This window comes from Chrysochloris asiatica, unplaced genomic scaffold (genome assembly GCF_000296735.1).
Source record: "Chrysochloris asiatica unplaced genomic scaffold, ChrAsi1.0 scaffold00014, whole genome shotgun sequence".
NCBI classification, from domain to species: domain Eukaryota; kingdom Metazoa; phylum Chordata; class Mammalia; order Afrosoricida; family Chrysochloridae; genus Chrysochloris; species Chrysochloris asiatica.
The window spans coordinates 6,157,939-6,183,896 of NW_006408532.1; the positions used below are offsets into that span (position 1 = coordinate 6,157,939).

Sequence of the window (25,958 nt, forward strand, 5' to 3'; positions counted from 1 at the left end):
ATACAAGTCCATTTCAATAAGATGCTGTAGAATACAAGTCCATTTCAATAAGATGCTGTAGAATACAAGTCCATTTCAATAAGATGCTGTAGAATGTTTTGTTCCCTCCATGAAGATGATCTCTATCATTTAAGTCAGCTCATTTTTATCAAAAAATTTTAAAAAATTACTTTTGTCAATTCAGAGTTTTGCAGTAGAGAAATTTTTATCTCAGACATGTGAAAAATGAAAGTATTTTATAACAGAGATTATAATATCTAGTTTTATTTTATTTGAGAAAAATGTGTTCAAGAGATAAATTTTAGTGAAGAAAGTATACATAGTTCAATATGTCGATGCCATTCTTAGTTTCTTGTAATGAACCTCTATCTTGAACACCAGGGTTAGTGTTTTACTTCTTTAAAAAAAAGAATGAAAAGTTAAGAAATTTGGCTATGGCCTTGATATCTAGTAATTACTCACTTTTAATGCAAATAATAAATTTCAAGGCTAACAGTGAGCTCTGGTAGCGTAGTGGCTACAAGTCAGGCTGCTAATCTCAAGGTCAGCAGTTCGAAACTACCAATGGTAGATGGTAGATGATGAGACTTTCCGCTCCCATAAAGATTTACAGCCTCAAGAACCCTATGCAGGGTCGCTATGAGTCAGAACTGACTCCATGGCACATAACCACAACTGCCAAACAGTGAGCTATGTGTTTACTGATGATGTTTGAAAGATAATCACACAAAGAAAACCAAAATCTCACATAAGTAGCACTTATTCTCAGTGTAACCATATATAACTTCACTAAGTTCTAACTTTCATATAAATAATACTGAAACTATAAAATCTACTTCATACAACTGTTAAAAGGATTAAACAGGATTATACACATGGTCTGGTAAGCAAGAATTTTTCTTTCCTTCTTTTACTCTAGATTCACCAGAGTATTGATTCAGAATCCAATTGTTAACCTCCATAGACTTTTCTACATATGTTGTTTTTGTTGTTAAGTGCCATGGTGTCAGTTCTGACTCATAGCGACTCTGTATAGGGTTTCCAAGGAGCAGCTGGTGGGTTTGAACCGCTGACCTTGTGGTTAGCTGGCCAGTGCTTATCCTACAGTGCCACACCAGGAGTCCTTTCAATACATGTTGATGTTATTAAGTGCCATCAAGTCAGTTCCAACTCATAGTCACACTGTATAGGGTTTCCAAGGAGCAGCTGGTAAGCTTGAACCACTGACCCTGTGGTTCAAACCAACCTTGAGGTCCAGTGTTTTATCCCACAGTACCACACCAGGACTCCTTTCTGTACATAGAAAGGGACTTTTTTTCAGATAAATGTATTTTAAAATTAGGAATAGTAGCTGTCACCTTTGTTCTTCACCAACTGCAAGGGGAAAATCAAAGGAGTAAACATCGTAAAACACTGAGCTCTTTCCCATGCAGTGACAGTCTTGAAACTCCACCCCTCACCCCACCCAGTCCATTCAGTCTGCATAATGGAAGATCTTCTCCATTGTCCTCAACACTGTCCACAACAGAAAAAGGGACTGCAGGGGACATCCATTCAGGAAAGCCAGATATGGAAGCCAACACATGACATGTAAATGTGCCTCACAGCTCTGAGTTCCACAAATACTTTGATGCTTACCATTCTCAGTCAATTAAGTACGATTCTGAGCCTACTCATCAAGTGCTAAGAACACATGAATTATTGGAAGGGAGAACCCTCTACTTCTTTAGAGTCTTATGAGAGTACCTGGGACAATTAGACAATTAGAAAACAGTGGGAGAACCTGGGAACTGCAGTCTGGGTCACCTCCAAGAGGCTTTTTATCTGCACCACCGTGACATAGTCACTTCATGTTTTCATGAAATTAGAGTATTGTTATACATTATGACATTATATGCTGTTGTTGTTAAGTATCATCGAGTCAGTTCCAACTCACAGAGACCTGTATAGGGTTTCCAAGGAGCAGCTGGCGAACATGAATCACTAACCTTATGGTTCAAACTGACCTTGCAGTTCAGCACGTTAACCCACAGCACCACAGCAGGATTCCTGACATGATTTAATCACATAAAAACAAACAAATAGATCGGTAGAACAGAATAGAAAATGCAGAAATAGACCCACACATAATTGATTGATTGATTTTTGACAAAGGTTCAAAGGCATTTCATTGATGAAATGAAAGGCTTTCAAAAATTGATGCTGGAATAACTGGATGTTGTTAAGTTCTGTGGAGTCAGTTCCCACTCATAGCAAGTCTGTATAGGGTTCCTGAGGAGTGACTGGTGGATTTGAAATACCAGCCTTGCAGTTAGCAGTCGAGTGCTATTCTACAGTGCTATGCCAGAACTCCAGAATAACTGGATAGTTGTATGCAAAATAAATAATCCTTGATCCATTCCTCATATACAAAAATTAATTAAAAATTAATCATAGAATTCAGTATAAACCTAAAACCATAAAACTTCTAGGAGAAATTATTTGTCACTTGGATTAGCAAAGGTTTCTTAGTACAACACCAAAAACACAGTCCATAAGTGAAAAAGTTAATAAATATAGAACTTTATCAAACTCAAGAACTCCTGCTTTTTGAAAGACTTTTTTAAGAGATTGAAAAAAACCCAGCAACATACCAAAAGAAAATATCTGAAAATCACATATCTGATTAAGGACTTATATCGTGAATAGATAAGAACTCACAAAGCTTAATAATAAAATAAAAACCCAATGGAAAAAACAAAACAAAATACTTGATCAGACATTTTACCAAAGATCAGTGAACAGTAAATATGTATATAAGAAGATATTCAACCATTATTCATTAGGGAAAAGCTAATTAAAAGCACAATGAGCTATCAGCACACACCTATTAAGTGGTTAGAGTTAAAACTGACCATAGCAAGTACTAGTAAGGATGTGGAGGAACTGGCACCTGATATGCTGCCAGTGGAAACAAGATTGGGGAGGTACTCAAAAAGCGAAACATACCTATCACATGACCTAGCCACTCCTAGGCATTTCCCCAAGAAAACTGAAAGTATATGTCCCCACAAAGACATGAATGTTCACAGCCGTATTCTTTATATTAGTCCCCAAACAGAAATAATCCAAATATCCATTGTGGTTGTTTTAAAATATACCCACAGATTCACTGATATTTCACTCTTCAAGAGTAGAGCTTCTTGCCTTTCCCCTTCCATGTGAGTTGGATATAGTGACCATTTCTATTGAATAGAATATGGCACAAGTAGTAGTCTGCAACTTCTGAGACTAGGTCTCAAAAGGCATTGCACTTTCCTCCCTCCTGGTTCACTCTCTCTTGGATCACTCCCTCTGGGGGAAGCCAGCTGCCATGTTCTGAGAACATTCAAGCAGTCCTATGGAGAGAAACTGGGGCCTCCTGCCAAGAGCCATGTGAGTGAGCCATGCTGGAAGCAGTCCTAAGCCTAGGCCCAATCAAGCTTTCAGATGACTATGGCCCCAGATGACATCTTAACTGCAACTTCATGAGAGCCCAAACCTAAACTACCCAGCTAAGCTGCTCTTGAGTTATTAACCCACAGAAACTGAAATAAGCAATGTTTATTGCTTCTGGCTTTGAAATTTGGGGACTTCCTTATATAGCAATAGATAATACATTCAACAGGTGAATGGATCCATTATCATATAACAAAAAGGAACAAACTATTGATACATGTAAGAATAAAATTAATTCAAAATAAGTATGCTGAGTGTCAGACTAGATGCTCTAACGACACAAAACTAGTGAAGTGCATATATTAATATGCAGAGAGGGATTTATTTTAAGGAACAGTTGTGGATTTGGGACTTCCCCAAATCCATGCAGGCATCAAGGCTGAAGGGAGGCTTCTCCTGATTCACGTGTTTACAGGTACTGACAAACCCCAAATCCACAGGTCAGATGGTAGAATGCAGGCTCACAAGAACAGAAGTTAGAGGATGGTGAGTGGGAAGCAGAGTTGAGAGAGGGTGAGCTGTGCCAGAACATACATATATACTTGATGTAGGTCACACCCCCAAGGAAACGCCCCTCTCAACTGATTGGCTGTTCACATCAGCTCACAAAATGGAAAGTGATTATATAATACCTGCCAACCCACTGAGAATCATGGTCAAGTTGACACATAACCATCACCCTGAGTGAAAGATAACAGACAAAAAGAGTAAATAGTATATAATTTCACTCCTAGAAAATACAATCTAGTCCATAGTGACAGAAGACAAATCAGTAGTAGCCTTGGGAAAGTGAATATTTACAAAGGTGCCCACAGAAAATTAGAGGAAACAATTATGATCAGTCATTATTAGTGATGGTTTCAGGGGTGCATACACTTGTCAAAACTTGTCAGATTGTACACTTTCAACATGTACAGTTTATTATATATTAATTATGCCTTTAAAAGGAGACAAAGTGAAAAATAGTGCCCATAATCCCACCCCACAGAACCACATTAACATTTTAGTGTATTTCCTTCCAGTCTTATTTTTATATTTTCACATGATTCACACTCTATTTATATGTGTTTAATTGTAGGTAAGGAGAGCTGGTGCATAAACACTGGACTGTGAACCAGTGTATAAACACTGGACTGTGAACCAGTTCAGCAGTTCAAACTCACCAGCCCTCCACAGGAGAAAGATGAGACTTCCTGCTCCCATAAAGATTTACAGCCTCGTAAACCCTATACAGGGTTGCTGTGAGTCAGAACCAACTCCACGGCACTTAACAACAATTGCAGATATATGTGTAAAATTATATTGCTGTTTTGATTTTTTTTCAAAGTCAGCATATCACTCCTTAACAATGAAAAAAGAATATAAAGAACATGGAGGACATTTCTAAGACAGAGCAGTTACTAGGTACAGCTTTCTAATATTATCTGGTCTAAGGCACACTTTTTTTTTTTTACATTTTAACATCTCTAAATTTTGATGCATCTTATAATTGATGGTATTTTTCAATTATAGTATTGTTGATAAGTGCTGTCGAGTCAGTTCCAACTCATAGTGAGCCTATACAGGCTTTCCAAGGAGCAGCTGAACTGCTGACTTATGGTTCACAGTCCAGTGTTTATACACTGCCAAACCAAAAGATCATCTTTTTTTTTTTTCCTTTTTAATTGCACACTTAAAGTGGTGTATCTTATTACTTTTGAAAAAACAAATAGTGTTATCTTACATCCAGTGACGTCTTAGGTTAAATTTTTAAATATAAGTAAAAACAATTTTACAAATAAAAGTAAACTACTAAAAGTATCCCAAGAAATGTCAGAAAATTTGAGACAGCAGGTATAGGAAATATTAAAAGCTTGTTAAAGATTCAACTCCCACAAAAGGCTCCAAGGGTTTGGAGGCAAAAACTGTCTAACTTTACTGGAAAAAAACCTAAGAGAAAGTTTAAACAAATGGAAACCTATGACATGTTCTTAAATGGGAAGACTTCGTTTTGTAAAGATATGCGTTTTTTCCAAAAATGTAATAGGATTCCCTGGGTAGTGCAAATGGTTAAGTGCTGGACTACTAACCAAAGGTTGGTGGTCCAAACCCACTAAGGGCTGCCTCAGGAGGAAGGCCTGGTAAAGTGTTTTCTGGAAGGTTGCCACCTTGAAAACCTTGTAGAATGCAGTTCTATTCTGCACACATGGAATCACCGTGAGTCAGAACCAACTCCACAGGAAGTAACAACAGCAACAAGTGTGATTCCAGTCAGAATCCCAACTTTTCCCTCATTATTCCTGGCACACATTAGCCATGTCATGAATATTTGCTAAGTTATTAGATGATTTTCCACAAATTTTTGAAGAAGATTTGTCATGAGGGATGATATAATATATTATAGTTCATTACAAATCTACAACGATTCAAACAGTATGATACTGGAACAAGAATAGAAACTCAATGCAATAAAATGAAGTCTAGAACCAGGTTCAAGTATATAAAAAAAAAATGTATGTAATGAAAGTGGTATTTCAAATCCAGTGGGTTTTTTTTTTTTTTTAAATAATGTTGGGACAATTAGATAAAGTTGGAAAAAGTGAATTCATGACTCTGCTTTAAGTCCAGAATGGATTTAGAGTGAAATATGAAAAGTAAAAGCCAGTAATTAGTGAAAAAAAAAAAATGTGGACAGCTACATATCAAATCATTGCTGCAGAGAAAGCCTTTGAAGGGTGACATCAAAGCAGATGTTATCTTCTTTGAAGCCATGGAAGAGGTTTCAAAGTTTTGATTACATTGTAATGTTTTAAATCTTTGTGCCCCCCCCCCAAAAAAAAACAAGCAAAATTGAAAAAGAAATAATAAACTGAGACATTTATCTGGGATGTTCCCTAAAGGGCTAATATCATTGGTACAAAAAATGATTTTATGGACTAGAATGGAGAGTGGAGCATCCAGCTGATAAGAAGAAAGGACATATACACAAGAACACCCACACTTACAGATAATATCCACTTGACTTGGCTTCAATGAATGGATGATCAGAGCTCAACTAGAAGAAGAAAGAAGAAGGAAAAAAGAGTAATTTGATACAATTTGATAAACTTGACCACCTATGGATACAGTAGCTCAAAAGAGGGAACAAATATTTACAGCAAGGACCATTCCCACCCCCTCCATACACAGAGTAGACAGGGATGGGCAACTTGGACATTGATTACTCAAAAAGGCAGGGGGGGGGGTGCTTCAAAGGCAAGAAGTGACTGGCTTACAAGCTTTCAAGAGGAAACCTAGATCCAGAGGATGTGGAGTAAGGTGGAATCTCCACTGAGTAGTATCCAATCTGTCTAGGCTGGGCTGATGAAAGGAAATGTGGATAGGTCTCTTGTGATACAATAGTGAATAATTGTTATCAGGACTGATTGTGAGGGTTGGAACTGTAAAGGCAGATGTTTTGTAGCAAGGAGGGGAGTGATTAACTTTGCAGTCTGGGAGCGGAGATCCTTAGGACCATCAAGGGAGAAGAACAGAGAGCGGGACCCTACCAAGAGAAGCAGTGATGTTAGAGGTGGAGGCAGAGACTATGATGTGGAAAGATGGAGTGGCAAGGGATTTAGACCCAGAGAGGGAGAGGGGCTGTGTGCTGATGACCACAAGGCAGGCTTACAGGGTATATACCCTGTGGTTGGTTGATGATGTGTGGAGGGGATTGTAACCATGGCAATGAGATGATATATAAGGTAGGATGAATGTAAAACTAATGTTCTCCCATGTAAACTATCACATAATTCACAATAAAACATTAAAAATTAATTAAGAAACGATTTTACATATTAAGATAAAGACATGAGCACCCATAGGAAATAAGCAATGAATATTTGCAGATAATTAACCCCAAAAATTGTCATTTCCCAATAGGCATGGAAAAATAAACTGAGACTGATTTGGTCTCAGATTGACAGAGGCTGGCCACCCCAGGCTCTACACCACTTAGAGGTGGTCTGCTTGGTATAATCCCGCTGAGGAAGAATTTGGTGGGCTACATCAGCATTTTAAATTGACCTAGCCCATCTCCTCTCCAGCACTTATTTTAAGAAATAATCACAAATAGTAAAAGATGAGTGCTTGATTCTGTCTTGTAGAATCACTTACAAAGCAGAAAGATTCGGAAACAAACTAAATAGAAATAACAGGAGATTGGCAAACTTTGTTACATTCAAATACTGAAATGCCATATGGTAATTTAAACACTAGTGTTCTTGCAAAATATTTAAGGACATTGAAGGAAATATATACTACAGTGGGAAAAAGTCAATTATTCTTTAGAAGTTCAACTAATTTTTTCTTAGAATGTTTATTTTTTATTCATTCATTCTTAACAAAAATGCTTATGTTTCTGGGAGATAGGGTTTGTAGATCAGATGATTTTTTATTTTCTTGTTTGTGCATTTATTTGCTTTTCAAATTTTCTTCAACAAAATAGGAAAAATAATAAAGCTCATAAACATATTCAATACAAAATAAATATTCCACAGTGAATAACATTCTGAACAAAATGATGGCTTACCATATGACTCAGCTATTCCATTTCTGCATTTTACTCAAGAGAAATAAAAGCATATGTCCAAACAAAGATTATCACATGAATGTTCATAGCAGCTTTATTTACAAATAGCAAAAAGGGGATGCACCAAAATGTGCATCAACTGGTGAATAAACAAAATGTAGTATAGCTGTACAATAGAATATTGTCCAGCGACATCTGGATGAGTCTCAAAACAACACTCGGTGAAATAAGCCTGATACAAAAGGCCACACGTTGTATGATTCCATTTATATGACATACCACAAAAACAGCATGTATAGAGAAGATTAATGATTGTGTAGAATTAGGCAGAGACTTTTGAGGGGGGTGATGAAAATGTTCTGCAGTTAGATTGTGATGATGTTATACAATTCTGTAACTATACTCAAACTCACTACATTGTACATTTTAAATAGGTGATTTTTATGATATAGAAAGGTCAGTAGTTCAAACCCACCAGCTGATCCTCAGAAACTCTATACAGGGTTGCTAGCAGTTGGAACCGACTCAACGGCACTTAACAACGACAACAATGTTATATATACTATATCTCAGTAAACCTATTTTTTAAAATAAAATTGTATGGCTAAAGCATAAAAGAGACCTTTGTTTCTACGTGGACTTTCTCACAGTAAGAGAAACTGAAATCCATGGACTTGAGTTCATAATTCAGAGCAGGCCAGGAATAGGGTGAGTGAATTAACCTGGCCTGTAGCGCTGTTGGATAAGCGCTCGACCCATAGCGACCCTGTATAGAGTTTCTGAGGAGCAGCTAGTGGGTTTGAACTGCTGACCTTGTGGCTAGCAGTCCAGTGCTTATCCGACAGAGCCACCAGCACTCCTGAGCATAATAATGTAGTTGTTAAGTGCTGTCAAGTCCATTTCAACATAAAGCAACCCTGTATAGGTTTCTAAGAAGCAACTGGTGAGTTTGAACTGCAGACCTTGCAGTTAGCAGTCCAGAGCTTATCCTACTGCACCACACCAAGACTCCAAGCATAATCACATTGTTGTTAAGTGCCATCAAGTCAGTTCAAACTGACTTTTTAGTCCAAACCCACAGCGTCACACCAGAATTCCAAGCATGATAATTTTGTTGTTGTTGTTGTTAAGTGCCGTCGACTCAATTCCAACCCATAGCCACCCTGTATAGGGTTTCTGAAGAGCAGCTGGTGAACTTGAACTGCCAACCTTGCAGTTCAAACGGCTTTGCAGTCTGGCGCATTAACCCACAGCGCCACACCAGGACTCCTATAATATTAATAGTACCTACTTAATAAGGAGGAGTCCTGGTGTGGTACTCAGCAGTTCAAACCCACCAGCCACTCCTTGGAAACCCTATATAAGGTCACTTGTGAGCACATAACAACAACTTAATAAGGAATTCCAGAAAAATTAATAATGCTCATATGGAACCTGTAGATAGACCCAGAGGTTAGCTATTCAAACACATCAAAGGGCTCTTGAGTCATTTCAACAAGAAAATGTGGCATCAGGATGGTATCATTTCACCATCCATACTCATTCAATCTGTGTACTCAGCAAATACTCCAAGAAGTTGGATTAATGAAGAACACAGCATCAGAATTGGAAGAAGACTCATTAAAAACCTGCAGCCTGTAGATTACATGACCCCACTTGCTGAAAGTCTAGAGGTCTTGAAGTACTTACTGATGAAGATCAAAGACTACAGCCTTCAACATAAAGAAAACAAAATCCTCACAACTGGACCAATAAGCTACATCATGATAAATGGAGAAAAGATTGAAGTTTACAAAGATTTCATTTTACTTAAAGTCACAATCAATGCCCATGGAAGCAGCAGCCAAGAAATCAAATGGCATATTACATAGGGTAAATCTACTGCAAAAGGCCTCTTTGTGGTATAAAAAGCAAAGATGTAACTTTGAGGACTAAGGTACATCTGATTCAAGCTATGATATTGTCAGTTGCCTCACAATGCATGCAAAAGCTTGGACAATGAATAAGACCAAAGAAGAACTGATGCACTTGAATTATTGTGTCAGTGAAGAATATTGAAATTACCATGGGCTGCCAGAACAAACAAACCTATCTTGGAAAAAGTATAGCTGGAATGTTCCTTAAAAGTGATAATGGTAAGACTTTGTCCCATGTACTTTGAACATGTTATCAGGAGAAACAAGTTTCTAGAGAAGGACATCATGCTTAATAAAGTAGGGGGTTAGCAATAAACAGGCAGACCTTCAATGAAATACATTAACAAAGTGGCTACAACAATGAGCTCAACTGGGTAATGATTGGGAGGATGGCCCAGTACCTGCAGTGTATCATTCTTTGGTACATAAAGTCACTATGAGTTAGAACTGACTTAATGACATCTAACAACAACAAAAATAAGGTTGTATTGTTTAATGGAGTCCTGGTATGGTGCTATGAGATAAAGCATTTCATCACAACATCAGTTGGAATCACAAAGTCAGTGGTTCAAACTCACCAGCTGCTCCTTGGAAGCCCTATACAGGGTTGCTATGAGTCAGAACTGACTTGACAGCACTTAACAACAACACAACAATAGTTTGATGGAATAAGGTTTTTAAATTCAGTGCCTGGCACATAGTAAATTCTCAAACAATGACAGCAATTATTTGTAGTAGTTACATTCTTTCTCATCGTGCCTTCAGAATCATAAAAAACTAGCGTTAGGACAATAGTCATCCTGGCTGCTTATAAAGAATTAGCAGGTAGGATGCTATTCTTGTTGCTATTTGGCATTTATCTAATTACAATGATGTAAGTGTTGCCTCTAAAAAAAGTGACTTGCTATTGTTTCATTGCAGACAGTTGCATCTATAAAAAGGTTTGCCCATTTAACGGTGGCTCTTTTTTGGTTCAACCCTCTGCGTCAGATTTCCAGTTCTGTTGGAACCAGGCTCCTTATGCCATTGGTAAGAAAAACCTTTGTCATAATAATCTCCCCCTTCATAGATACATCAGAGCTGTTCAATCCCACGTAAGTAAATGTGCTGGCTTACTGCTAAATTACCATAAATGTCAGTATGATTGGTATACTCCAACCATTGTTTTTCCTTTTAAAATTTTTCTTTTAATGTTGGGACTCTTGTTTCCTTTTAAAATTATTCTTTTTATTTTTGGGACTCCTGTCTTTTACTTGTTGCCACTAGTTGTTCTCAGGGCCTTAACATTTGAAAGTACATGAATGCCCTATCTTTCAGTAACCTCAGTTCATTTCTCTAGCTCTCATTGTTCTTTTTCTAAAATTCAAGAGCTATACATTTGCTCCTTAAGGTCAGTAGCCTTAAAACCCACAAAACCCAGACTGACTTGGGAGAGAAACACAATGCATGCAGTACAATTCTAATTATTTTAAGGATCACAAATCTGTACTCATATAAATGGGTCTTTCTAGAACTTTGCCTACCACTCAAATGTCAGAACATGAGTAGTTGCACTTTTTTTTTTTCGGTTCACAAGCCACACCTTTTGAGACTCAACTCAGAGTCAAGAATGTTCCAGTTAGCACTGTTGTCCACAAAACTATGAAAGCAGAAACAGCAGGTTGTTTTGTTTTTGCTTTTTAATTGTAATATACACACAACAACATATACATTTTATCAACTTCTACCTGTATAATTCAGTGACATTGATTACATTGTTCAAGTTAGTTAATTTTTGCTCTCTTTTTCCAACTACCCTGCACCCTTAACATACTTAAAATGCATTCCAAGTAAAAATCCTGTTTCCTCCTCCCTCCCACCCATGATACCCATTAATTACTTTTGGTTTCTATATATTTGCTTATTTTATAAACACTGTATGATAGTGTTTGTCCTTTGTACCTTACTTCTTTTATTCAGCATAATGTCTTCAAGTTCATTCATGTTGTGGCAATTAATAGTGTTCAGAGGAGAGAGCAGAGGAACCAATCCAAGAGATATTGGGAAGACCAGCCAGGCTTCACATGAAGGCAGATGTGGTGAAAAGGAGAGAGAGGATTTTTAAATGACTTCCAGGTTTTGAGCTGCAACACTGGAGTTCACTAGAGAGATCGAGGCTAGAGGCATACACATGGTAGTCACCAAAGTGAAGCCAAGGGAGAGTGTGCAGAGAAAATAATGTTCTGTATGAAAGTCAGAGGGTCAGAATGAAGAGACCAGTAAAAAACACAAAGGCATGATCAAAGGGAAACGAGGGCAGTTGCAGTGCCCAGGAATCAGTGTGTCATAAGAACTATTTTAGGAAGAAAGGCCATCTTTTAACAAATAGCAAACCCATTGGACCCAAACCAAGGTGTGTCGGGGATAACAAACAATAAGATGTAGCCATTTCCAGATAAGAAAAGTGGCCAAGTGTTACAGGGACACAGCCTGCGTAAGGAAGAATGAATGAGAGGGAGAGTTTCCAGGGAGAATGGCATGAACCAAAGGAAAGGGTATGTCAAGCTATAATGTGGACATTAAGGAAAAAGTTCCACATACTTTGATGGGTGTGCTGCCAGAAGATTAGGTTGCAGAGTTTTAGGAGGAAAATATAGGGATGAAAAATGAAATAGTGCATACCTACAAGGGAGAAAAGTTTGGCAACTAAGGGAAGAAGAGGCGGTAACAAGATTGAGCGAAAGTTATATTAGAATTCGGAGGATATGCATATTTGAAGGAAGAAGAGAAGCAGTCTAAGGAGGGGATGGGAGAGATGGGAGTTTGTGCAGAAGTCAAGATGAATGTGAGACAGTCCTGTTACGGCCTCTGCTACCAGACCACCGGACTGATACCCGACACCCCCATTACCTTGCAGTCTGTGCTTTCCCGTACCTCCTGGCCTTCACCACCGACTCCATTGAGATCCGCCTGGTGGTGAATGGGAACCTGGTCCACACTGCAGTTGTGCCTCAGCTTCAGCTTGTGGCCTCCAGAGTGAGTAGAACTGGCATTTGATTTCTGTCTGAGGAGCTTGGGGAGCCCCAAGCACCATGAGTCTTTGGGCAAGCTAATGAAACTACATCTGACAACACCACTTGTATGTCAGAACACCAGAAGTGAGATGGAAAGGCTGAAAACAGACAGGGTCCTGGGTTTTATTGTGCCGTATCCTTAGGCTTCAGAATGCTCCTTTTTAGTTTTGTTGGTAGTTCTTCAGAGCTTCTGGCATTTGGAGCACTCAGCTGAAAAGATAAATCCACACTCAAAAACAGGATCAGTCATTCAGGTCACTGTTGCACCAAGGACACTCCAAGTCTATAAAAGTAAGAGTTTACAAAACCAATTTTCTTTTTTTAAAGCGTTTAAAATACCTCTTTCTTCCTTTACTTCTTCTATCTTCAATTTGAGTTGGTATCCCATGAAATAATGCCTAATTGACTAATCCATGCCCAGTGACACAGGTTTTGAGCAAAACCGATACATACCAGGAAAAAAATGACTTCCTAAAATGACCTTTCTGTTGTCTGGAGCATTAATTCAGAAGGTCTTGTTCTAGTCACCTCCAGAGTAAGTACCACATAGTCTGCCCTGCCCTACCCTTCCCTGACAGATTGGGCTGGTTTTCCAGCTGCCACTCCATGTGGCACACCTTCAGTCCTGACAGTCGTCACACTTGTTTGTCTTCCTACTCCACGTACAGTCTGCAAGAGCAGAGACTACTGCCCTAGTCACTAAGAGCTCCAGTGATATGCTGGCAAATGTTTAACCATCAGCTCTCAAAAAAAGAGTACATATGTTAGTTGGTTATAAACTTCACGGTTACAAAGGCTGTGTAGCTCATAATTTATAAATAATAGTAAAATAGATCATGTTTTTTATCATATAGTCCACTTAGCCTATTGGTTCTCCCAGAATGTTTTTGTTAATTTTTGCTGGACTCTCTTGTAATCTGTAACTAACCTGCACTTACACCTCCAAAAAATTACACAGTTGGAGTTCTATCAATTTTCCAATTCATTTATTGTCATTTAATCTGCTATGAGATCTGCTATTAAACTATGTCTTGCCCTTGTACAAATCATATTAAACCAAAATTTCTTTCAACTTCAGTACTAGAATCAACATACTTTTCTAAAAGTTTTGCTGTTGTTAGGTAGTATTCAGTTGATTTGGACTCAGTTATGTCCATATGACAGAAAAGAACTACCACACTGTGCTTTCATAGTCTTCGCAGGAACAGACTGCCAGTTCTGTCTTCTGCAGTTGAGTGGGTTTAAACCACCAACTTGTTAGTTAGCAGCCATGTGCTTCACCATTGTGCCACCAAGGCTCCTTCTTGCACCAGGGAGATAAACTCAAACAGAAGAGGTATTGTAAACTCTTTTTTTAAAAAAGAGAAAATTGTTTTTGTAAGCTTTTGCTTTTATAAAGTTGGGCTGCCCTTGGTGCAACAGTGACCTGTACCACTAACTGATGCTGTTTCTGAGTGTGGATTTCTCTTTGCAGCTGAGTGCTCCCAACTGCCAGCAGCCCTGAAGAACTAACAACAAAACTCAAAAGGAGCATTCTGAAGCCTGATTTTTATGTCTAAGTTTCATTACTTACATTTTCCCATCACTTTCTTAACTCCTGACAATCAACAAAGCAACAAATCAAGCTCTGATTTGTAGCATTTGCCAGTTTCCACAGTGAATAGTTCTACCAGTGTGACGATTAATTTCAACCTGCCAGTGTGGTGTCACTGACCATAGTTAGGAAGAGATGCCCAGTAGCCACCAGTATATATTCCCACCATACAGATACTATAGATGTAAATAATTTCAAAATCATAGATAATAGTAAAATGTAGTAAAACAATTCAGAAGTGATGACTTTTCATATTTCATATTTATGACTTTTCATATTGTTTGTGTTTATAGAAGATATGTGGAAAACCAACTGTTTCATGTTGTCTATCAGTAGATAAGAAAAAATAGCTGAGAACTCAATAGACAAATGCTAACTTGTACGTCCGGCTCCCTTCTGGAAGCCCCCCTCTAGGCGTTGGTCCTCTGCTGCATGCTCCAAGTGATGAAGCAGCTGAGGTGTGTCAGGAGGGCCACTGAATACAGGGCCTAAAATGCCAGGCAGTCTGTAATGTTTTCTCTCTTCCTAGTCGGATATATACTTCACAGCAACTGCAGCTATCAATGATGTCTCATCTGGAGGCAGCTCCAAGGGGACCAGTGCCCATAATTCTCCTCAGACACCCCCGGGCCGAGATACTCCAGTATTTCCTTCTTCCCTGGGGGAAGGTAAGGTCCAGTTTTTATAGTCTTGGTAATAGGAGTAGATATTTTCATCCATTCTGATTTCTCAAATGCAATTACTTCCTAAAGAAGTCATTATTTTAAAACATTAAAAAAAAAAAATTCTTGCAGTCTGAATGTATTGGTTGCATTAAGAAATCTCATGATAATTTTTTAAACTCCATTATTAATAGAATTTCCAATAGCAAAGTTCTTTTTCCTTCTAGTAGGTTTTTATAGCTAAAAGTGTATCATTATAAACTGTAAATATTGCTGAGTTTACCCAGCCTTTCACTCAATCTGGCTTTGTCTATGAATCCCCAGGACTTTGCGGTGGTTACGGCATCACCTCCAACCAGTGCCTTCCCTACCTTCTCAACACATCAGTCAGTCATTTTTATTGTTCCTGGTTCCAATCAACCACAGAGCTCCCTAAACAGCACAGCTGTGCCACTGGGTTTACTGAAGCTGATTGCTTTTCTTGTCTAGTCTTTTCTCCTGGTAGCTGTGCAAACAGAATCAATAGTGGCTGCATTTTATCTACTTTACACAGTAAAACAAATGTCCTTGGAAAGCAGTGTCCTCAGGCACCATCACGGTACTGCTCCTAATGAGACTTGGGAGAACAGTACATGACATAAAATCCGCCTTCATGACTGTGCTGAGGAACCAGAAATTAATCTCTTATAAACAGCTTAAACTTTTCTTAAAGTTATGATGTTTTTCTAAATTGTATTTCAGGTGAAATTCAGTCAAAAAATCTGTACAAGATTCCACTTAGAAACCTTGTTGGCAGAAGCATTGAGCGACCTCTGAAATCTCCTTTAGTCTCCAAGGTCATCACTCCACCCACTTGCATTGGTGTTGGCATTGCTGCGATTCCTGTCACTCATTCCTTGTCTCTGTCTCGCATGGAGATTAAGGAAATAGCAAGCCGAACCCGCAGGGAGCTACTGGGTAACAGCTCTTAATATTTGTTATTTTTCATTCTTTGTAAAGATCCCAGTTCATTTTATCTTTGAATATTTGTCATCCTCAAAGACAATGAGCTAATAAGGAATTTTTCTTATTAATAAATTATAGTACATCTTGGCACTGTAGGATAAGCACTGGACTGCTAACCACAAGGTCAATGGTTCAAACCCACCAGCTGCTCCTAGGAACCACTCTACAGGGTTGCTATGAGTCAGAACTGACTCAATGGCACTTAACAACAACAACAACAAAGCATAGTATGAGGGTGAGTCAAAATGTATCCTCACTAAGTTATATTAAAATATCGATCCACATCCACAACTGATGACAACATTGAACGTGCATGTGAAATGATTCTGTCGAGTAAACAAGTGACAGTGGATTATGTGAGAAATTGTTTGCAAATCAGTCATGGCTCTGTCTATGAAATAATCCATGACAGATGTGGGTTTCAAAAAGTTTGTTCAAGATGGGCACTGAAAGAGGATGAACAGAAGCATTTGGACATCTGCAAACAAAATTTGGACCAATACTCAAAGGAAGTTAAAAGTTTCTTTAGAAAAATCATGACTGGTGACGAGATCTGAGAGTAAACAGCAGAATATGGAATGGATACATCCTCAATTGCCAATCAAGAAACAGTTCAAAAGTGAACCATCAGCTAGAAAATTGATGCCTACAGTTTTCTAGAATTCTCAAGGGCCGGTATTGGAATACTATCGGGAAAAAGGTTCAACAATGAACAGTGTTTGTTACAGTGAGATGTTCACTGAAGAGCTGTAACCTAAACTTCGGGTTAAACACAAAGGACTGCTATCCAAGGGCATTTGATCTTGCATGACGATGCACATCCAACACCTCTGCCTACCCTGTTGGCACTCTGCAAAAACTTCTTTTTTCAGGTGTTAAAGCATCCTCCCTATAGTCCTGATCTTGCTCCATTAGACTTTCACATGAGTGGTCTCCTGAAAGCAGCCCTTCAAGGATGAAGATTCACCTCTGATAAAGAAGTGAAGACAACAGTACATCCATGGCTCACAACTCAGCCTAAAACATTTTTAATAATGGAAAAAAATGTTGACAGGTACAAGGTGTATTGAAAAGCAAGGAGATTATGTCAAAAAATGATGTGTCTTTCCTAAAAGTTGACTAAAATAAATTCTACAGCCAGAGTGCAGTTAGTTTTTGACTCATCTCATACTATACTTTACCCACCAAAAATTATGTATAGATCATACAACAATGATCCATATTTACTAGTGTAGAAAGCTGCCCAAACTATATTAGAATTTCATAAGTCCAACAACTTATTTGCTGGGAATACTTTCTTTCAACAACATGAACAGCAACATGGATATCATAGATGTTACCAGATGGAATACACATGAATCAAATCAACTGTATCTGTGGAAAGAGACAATGGAATTATTATCAGTCAGAACAAGGTCAGGGGACAACGACAGAATAGATCATCAACTGTTCATATACAAGTTCAGGTTGAAGCTGAATAAAATTAAAACAAGTCTGTAAGAGTCAAAGTACAGCCTTAAGTATTGTTGTTAAGTACTGTTGAGTCAATTCCGACTCATAGTGACTCCATATGGGGTTTCCAAAGAGTGACTAGTGAGTTTAACCTGATGATCTTGTGGTTCAAACCAATATTGCAGTTCAGTGCTTTATCTTACAGCACCCACCAGGACTCCAAACTTAAGTATATCCCACCTGACTTCAGAGACCATCTCAAGAATAGCATTAACACACTGAACACTTATGACTGAAGACCAAACAAGTTATGGGATGATATTAAAGACATTATACATGAAGAAAACAAAAGGTCATTAAAAAGATAGGACAAAATGAAAAGAACACTTTTCTGAACTCCAGGTTCACCCAAGGAACCTTTAATGAAGTGCACAAGTCAGTAAGGGAGGAGCACCAGAAGGGACCAGTCTAGAAGATTTGAAAAGAGGAAAGGAAGAGGAGGAACAAGGAACCATGGCAGCTATGGTGGTAACTGGTAGTGCTCTATGGAGAAAAAAATGCATGCATTTGGTAATGGCTGTATTGGGCCTCACTCAGTACCATGTAGGAGAGTTTGTCCACGTTATAAACAGGTGACCAGCAGTGAGGGCCTTCCCATCCCAATGGAAAATCCTTATAAGGAACCTCTTTTAAAAGTCTCATGTGGAAAATGTGTAGATTATAAGAATGTAAAGCTTTTGTCCCAGTTTATTTCTCCCTTGTGCATTTATTCAAGTGACATAGTAGGTGGTTGTGGGGGAAAAACACAGAAATCACAAAAAGCGATTGAGAGGGCTCAAATAATGGGGTTTATGCCAGTCATATACAAGGATCCTGCATATCTCAATAACTCTAAAATTTGTAACATAAAATATTGGGAGTAAATCATCTAAAATTATTACTAATAAGTTTATTTTATAATTAAAAAAATAAAAACAACAGACAAAATGGATGTTAGAAGAGACTCTAAAACTTGCTTTTGATTATAGAGTAGCTAATGTAAATGGAGTCTTGGTGTGAGCACTGGACAGCTAACTGCAAGGTCGGCAGTTTAAACCCACCAGCTGCTCCTTGGAAATCCTATGCAGGGTCGCTATAAGTGGGAACTAACTCCACAACACTTAACAACAATAACAAATCAAATGGAATCCTGGTGTCATGCTGTAGGATAGGCACTGGACTGCTAACTGCAAAGTCGGTGGTTCAAACCCACCAGTCACTCCTCAGAAACCCTACATAGGGTCGCTATGAATCAGACCCTACTCCACAGCACTTAACAACAACAGCAAATGGAAGAAATGATGAGGTAAAAGAGATAAACAGAAGATTACAAAGGGTGGCTCAAGAAGACAAAGTATTACAGTGAAATGTGCAAAGACCTGGAGCTAGAAAACCGAAAGAGAACACTCATCTGAACGAACTGAAGAAAAAATTTAAGTCATGAGTTGCAGTGTTGAAGGACTCTATGGGCAAAATATTGAGTGATGCAGACATCAAAAGAAGATGGAAGAAATATACAGAGTCTCTGTGACAAAAAGAATTGGCTGAGATCCAGCCATTTCAAGAAGTATCATATGATCAAGAACCAATGGTACCAAAGGAAGAAATCCAAGCTGCACCAAAGGTATTGGTGAAAAGCAAGACTCTGGGAATTGACAAAATACCAGTGGAGATGTTTCAACAAATGGCACAATACTGAAGGTCTATACCAAGAAATTTAGAAGACAGCTGTCTAGTCAATCAATTGGAAGAGATCCATATTTATGCCCATTCCAAAGAAAGGTAATCTAACAGAGTGGATAATATAAAAAAATCATACACAAGTAAAATTTTGCTGAACATTATTCCAAAATTGGTTACAGTTGAATAGGTTACCTGTTAGGTTGCTAATCACAGGTCAGCAGTTCAAATCTACCAATTGCTCCACAGAAGAAAGATGAGGCTGTCTGCTCCTGTAGAGATTTACATTCTGGGAGACTGTGGAGCAGTTCTACTTCATCCTCAAGGGTCACTATGAGTCAGAATTGACTCAATGGCAGTGGATGGGCAGATGTGTTACTTATGTCTGTGGCTGTTTAGTTATCACTTCTTAGCCATAGACCGTGGGGTCAGTCTGTGAGGATGGTACAGTGAAAGTATTGGTCATATCCTTCTTTCTTAATATAATTCAGACAGAAATGTAGTCTAGACTGACATCAAATACCATCAAAATGGCAAAAAGACTGTTACAAAATATTTTGCTCAGATTTGTGGGAACAAAATAAAGAAAAATAAAAGTGATAGATTGACCTCTATGGTAATGACCCTCTGATGTATGATTCTTCCTGATATCCAGGCCTTTCGGATGAAGGTGGACCCAGGTTGGAAGGAGCACCAAAGGCCAAATCAAAAACCCGAAAACGGTTAGAAGAAAACCAAGGAGGCCCTAAGTCAGGAACAGTGAGGTCAACTAGCAGTGACAGGTAAGAGCAGGAGTCGCCGCTGCTCAGGGTGGTGGCCCTGAGAGTTACAGCACTGTCTAGGAAGCCCTTTCTGCTGAAGGACTATGCCATGGGCTGGCCCTGATGACCACAACTGAGGGTCAGCATGAGCTCCACTGAGGAGCACAGCATGCCAGGGAGGGGGCTAGACATATAGACAGCCTCATTATCCATACATTTCATTAAAATATATTGGGACCTTTGGTGGTGGTTGTTGTGTTGTGAAGTGCCGTCGAGTCGGTTCCAACCCATAGTCGCTCTGTATAGGGTTTCCGAGGAGCAGCTGGTGAGCTTGAACTGCCAGCCTTGCAGTTCAAACGGCTTTGTAGTCTGGTGCATTAACCCACAGCACCACACCAGGACTTGGTTGTTGCTGCTCACTAAATGGACAGGAGTTTAAAAACAAATAACTCAGTAAAGATACAGGAAAATAGATACTCTTCAACACTTCTAAAAGAAACATAAACAGGTACAGTCTTTCTAGATGGTCATTCAGTATGACATTATCAGTGGATATTTGTGCCAGAGATTCTTATGCTCTGGATAGAAGGTAATAGGACCCCTGTCCAAAACCTCATTAATTCATTTAACACACATTCTTGCAGTCCCTGGCCTTGGGGATATGGAGATGACCAAGACCCTGTGCTTGTATTCAGAAGCTCACAGGCCATTGGGGAAGGTCAACAGGGAACCATGTGATGCAGATGAACTCAGTAAGAACAAGAGGTGGCAGCCACCTCATATCTGGGGCAGAGAGTTCTCAAACATCAGGGAATTCTGAGCCAAGACTCATCAGCCTGGCTCAGAGAGGGGCAGCAGGCACTCACACTTTAATTCAACCAACATGTATGGACTTTACATCCTAGCGCAGAGACAGACAATACACATGCAGACAAAGAAGCAAATTTGGACATTTCCAAGAATAAGTACCAGAAAGGAGTTGAAAGGAAGTTAAGTAACCAAGATGGGAGCAGTGGGTGTAAGGTCTACTTTGAGAGAGGGGTCGGAAGAGATTTCTTGAGAAAATGGCAATGAGCTGACCTTTGAATGAATGAGAAACCCCCATGAAAGAGGAAATAGCAGGGACTGGCTGACTTGTGACAGACAGAAGAAAGAGTGAACTAGCTTGAGCAGAGAAGTAGGAGTAATAGCCCATGTGGGGTTGAGACATGGACAGAGGCTGAACCCTGAAAAACCATATGGAGCTATGTCTGACTTCCCCTAGCTTCACAAAAGGGAAAATGAATCAAATTCAACATCAGCCCAAGGCCAATTCCTATGAAGCGAAAAGCAGACATGCCTCTCCTCTACGATCTTCTTTGCCCTATTCTGACACCAGCAATCCCTTCCACAGCACTCTCTGCTTCACATCTAGGTTTGACAATCCATTGCAATGACCACACAGAACTCATAACAATACTTGCGATTGTGAGGTTTATTAGAGAAGTGAACAGGTTACAATTCAGGATCAAAACCAACTCAGGATGAAACAGTTTTCCAGTCAGGAACACCTCTTGTCTGCTGTCTGGCAGACATGCATCACTCTGTCTGCGACTTCCCAGTCATGTGGCCCCTTGGCCTTTGCCCTGCTCGAGCAAATGCTACAAAGTTCTTTTTGCTAATCTGTGAATGTTTGAAGGGCACATTCTGTAAGCCAGTCTCCCACCCACAGCCACTCAGCTTTACTAAATCCAAGTTGCTCTGCCTCTCCATGCCACCACCTCTGCATCACTGCTTTTCTAAGTAGGGAGCTCACACTCCACTCATACTCTTCCTTCTTGATGGCCCTGGGATTGTCTGTCCCTGCTTCTGAGATGGCTCCCTTTAAACCTAGCGGGTATGGCAAAACTAACCAATCCTAGCCTTAGAGTCCTGTATACCTTATTTGCATGGTCCCACCCAATCACTTGGTGGAAATTAAGACATTGATAGAAAAGCCATATCCAGTAAATCCAAGGTACCACACCCAGAGCTTTTGTAGAACAATGAGTACTTTTTGAATAAATTAACTCCCTGAAAAGGGGGAACCCATTTTGATCAAGCTGATCAAGCAGCTACAAAAAGTCCTGAGGAGTTGGAGAAAATAGAGGGGTGAGGGATTGGTGAGTGGGGACCCAACTGTAGGTAGGAATTTAAGGAAGCCATAGGTTTCATACAGGAAGTGGCATTATGTGCAGTCACACTCTAGGAAGTTGATTCCAACTCATAGCAACTCCATGTGACAGAGCAGAACTATGGTTTCCTAGAATAATCTTTAAGGGAGCAAATCACCAGGTCTTCTCTCCCATAAAGCCATGTGTAAATTCAAGCCACTGACCTTATAGTTAGCAGCCAGCACTTAACCAGTGCACCAGCAGAACTACTTGAAAGGACAATGACACACACTGTGTGTCACACACCAGAAACACCCCATGAGCTAGGAACATCTGACCGCAGAGCCTGGCCTGTGTCTGGGGACCCAGGGCCAACAGGTAGGCTCACAGAATAAGCCCGGTTCAGGGCTGCTCCCTAGGAATCCCCTCATAATGACTTTTCTCTTCCAGGGTCACATCAGGCTCATTGGAAAGTCCTTCTACTTCTGAAGCCAATCCCGAGGGGCGTTACCATTCGACAAGCTCCGACCCCGACCCCGCAGCAGACAGAGAGGGCAGCCCTGTGTCCGGCAGCCCCTTTCAGCTCACAGCTTCCTCAGATGAAGACATTATTGACTTGAAGTAAAGAGAGTCTGAATCTCATTTGCCATCTTTAGTTTTCTTCTGGAGGTTTATACTCTTTCAGCAGTTCTGACATCATTTCTCAACAAAATGCAACTTTTAGTCTTTCAGAGATCTATTGGACCAAATCTTCTACACACTCAGCCAGTTTGGGTCACTTTCCGATGTCCGGTGCCATCTTTCTTGACCTTTGTTCATTTCAGTTCAGGAACCATCAGTCCCCTTGAATTAAAGGTGATAGATTTCATTAAGGTTTTAGACTGAAACTTTGAATAAATCAAAATATTCATTCTTATTTACTTCAACCTTCTCTTATATTTTATATACTTAGATGGAGAAATTATTTTTCCTTACAGTTTTTATTTGTGTTACATAATGTATTTCTTTTATAAGAAAAAGTCATTGCTTTTAAGATTTATGATAAATAACAGCTTTTTTTGGCACCTTTGGACCCTGTTGCTGTCTCAGTTCACTATGATTGGAACCAGTTATGTTCCTGCCTATCAACTCTTGAAAAACAAACTCAGTGGTTAGATCTTAGAACTTCTTTTCCCTCCTTATGTCTCAAAAAAAAAAAAAAGGAAGGACTAAGAGATTCTCACGAATTTTAAGATGAGTTGGTTTGGTTTTATTGTTACTCTGAAATCATAACCAGAGAACACTTATTCCTTTTGATCAAAATTATTATTCTCAACTTTTCTCATGTTGTATGGGTTAGCCTTGGTCTTTTACAGGAACTAAATGACTTCACTTCCTCTTGTCATTTTAACTGCTCCCTTCTCAAAGATAGAAGAAAATATGGATTGACGCAAGTGCAAATGAAATACCTAAAATCCATCCAGGAGAGATCAAAAGTCGCGGGGGAGCAGGGAGTTAGAGCTAGTTTCCCTGACATTGTTTGCAAAAATTTTAACTGTATGATGAATTAATTTTCTTTGGCTTTAGTCTATCTGGTCCCATTTTACTCTCTTCTCATCTATATTGTTATTGTTAAGTGCCATTGAGTCAGTTCCAACCCATAGTGACCCTGTACAGGGTTTCTGAGGCTATAAATCTTTACAGGAGCAGAAAGCCTCATCTTTCTCCTGCAGAACAGCTGGTGGTTTTGAACTGCTGACCATGAGGTTAGCAGCCAAACTCATAACCACTCATCTGAATTATGCGTCCAAAAAACACCCATTGCTGTTGAGTGATCCTATAGGGCAGAACAGAATGATTCCATAGCATCGCTGAAACTATACCACGTCACCTTTCTCCCATAGAGTGGCTGATGGGTTTGAATTTCCGTGACTTTTGGTTAGAAGCCCAACACTTAACCCACTACACCACCCCGGGTCCATGTTACCCATATAAAGAAACTTTAAATTATGTATTCTCAGTTAGAGGAACTCTGAAGAGTTCTTCTGTTGGGGATTTTGTTGTAATTGCAGAGAACTGTGTTTGACAGAACCTTAATCTAATGAAGATATTTTATATTTTACAGAAATTTAAATCTCACCCACTCTTGGGTCTCACATACCATGAAAAGAGTTCCTAGTTCTAGTTTTTGGCAAAAAGGAAAGAGGCAAAAGCAGTAAAGGCAATGCTATATCTAAAAGGTATATTGTTATTAAGTGCCATTGAGTCAGTTCTAATTCACAGCGACCCTGTCTAGGGTTCCTAAGGAGCAGCTGGTTGGTTTTCAACTGCTGACCTGTGGTTAGCAATCCAGTACTTATGCTACCGGGCCACACCAGGACTTCCAGGTGGGACTGCTTATAACCAAATATTCTTTCTCACATTCTTTGCAGCATTCAGTATTCTCATTTTTCTTGTATGTTTGGTTTTGCCCTTTCATACGTTGAGGGAAAACACAAAATCAATTACATACTGTTCTCAGCCCCAACGGTTTTGTGAATTAAGTTTTATTATTCCTGTTTTTCAAATGAGGAAACAGGTTTAGGAATAGGCGGTGATTTGAACCTGTGACTTCTCCAGCCTCAGAGCCAGTGCTCTCTTCCTTGTCCAGCTACCACACAGAGTCAGGCTGAGCACCTTATATCCATTGGATCTGGCTGGTGTTTTTCATGTTAAATTAGTCTGTAAGCTTCATGAACTTGTATTTATATTATCCTGACATTTCTTGCTTCTTAGTCTGGAATAGAAAAGCCAAGAGCTCTTTAGAGCATTCTTCCAAGGGGATCAGCAGCATAGAGCCACCCCTCAATTTTACAAGAGTCATTGATCTGAGGAGTGAATATAAAAAGGCAGGAAGCAGACCCTCCTAATCAGACTGATGGTGCTTTGCTTATAAAAAGCCAGTGAGAAGGAGGCGGGGCTTGATGGTGGCTAGGGTGGAAGTGCAGTGAAATTCGCTGTCAGCAATACAACAGAATACCAGGCAAAGCAGATCCAGGGCAGAGCTCCAAAACTCGGAACCACAGAGATAGGAATATTTTTAAAGTTTGAAGGCTTATAACTTGTGAAACTTGAAGCTGAAGTAAGAAATCACATACTTTTGAATCTGCTGGGCTTGGAGGCCCGGAGCCGACATCTTGGGTGAGACCAAATGGCAAGACCAAGCGGGGGAGCAGAAACACCTACAGAAAAACACCTGGGGAACCTTGGAGCAAAGGTAAACAATACACTTTGTCAGTTTTGCTTTGTTCTTTTTTTTTTGGTATCGTCATTGGTGCGCCCATTGTTTGCACACCTCCATTCTGGTGACTAGAGGGGGAGACTGAGCGAGTGAACACCCCCACCCTCACTACTGGTAGATTCTTCTGCCACACATGTGCACAGATACTCAGCCCAAGAGCAGACCCTGAACGCTTTTTGTTAGCTTATTTTGGTTTTGGTTTTTAATACGGGAAAGGGCAGGACAGGGCTGTAGAGAGGGAAAGAGGGTTTACAAACAAAACTGGCCAAAAATTAAATTAAAGTCTGAGGTATAGCATAACAACCAATACTGGCATCTTGAAATCTCTCAGGCAGCTTTGAAAGCAAGGAGCTGAAGAGAGGACATTAAAGTCATACTC

The 25,958-nt window shown here is 39.5% G+C and overlaps 1 protein-coding gene across 2 annotated transcripts in view; it reads left to right on the plus strand.

The window, feature by feature from the left end:
- The window catches only part of GARNL3 (GTPase activating Rap/RanGAP domain-like 3), a 163,429-nt gene extending 140,187 nt beyond the window's left edge, over positions 1 to 23,242 (plus strand). For both annotated transcript variants that reach the window (XM_006834784.1, XM_006834783.1), the window contains 6 exons: positions 10,864 to 10,971; positions 12,839 to 12,957; positions 15,119 to 15,257; positions 15,993 to 16,208; positions 20,083 to 20,209; positions 22,771 to 23,242. In XM_006834784.1, the coding sequence (XP_006834847.1) occupies positions 10,864 to 10,971; positions 12,839 to 12,957; positions 15,119 to 15,257; positions 15,993 to 16,208; positions 20,083 to 20,209; positions 22,771 to 22,945 (884 nt within the window). In that variant the 3' untranslated portion in view covers positions 22,946 to 23,242. The remainder of the gene's footprint in view (positions 1 to 10,863; positions 10,972 to 12,838; positions 12,958 to 15,118; positions 15,258 to 15,992; positions 16,209 to 20,082; positions 20,210 to 22,770) is intronic.
- The last annotated feature ends 2,716 nt before the right edge of the window (positions 23,243 to 25,958 follow it).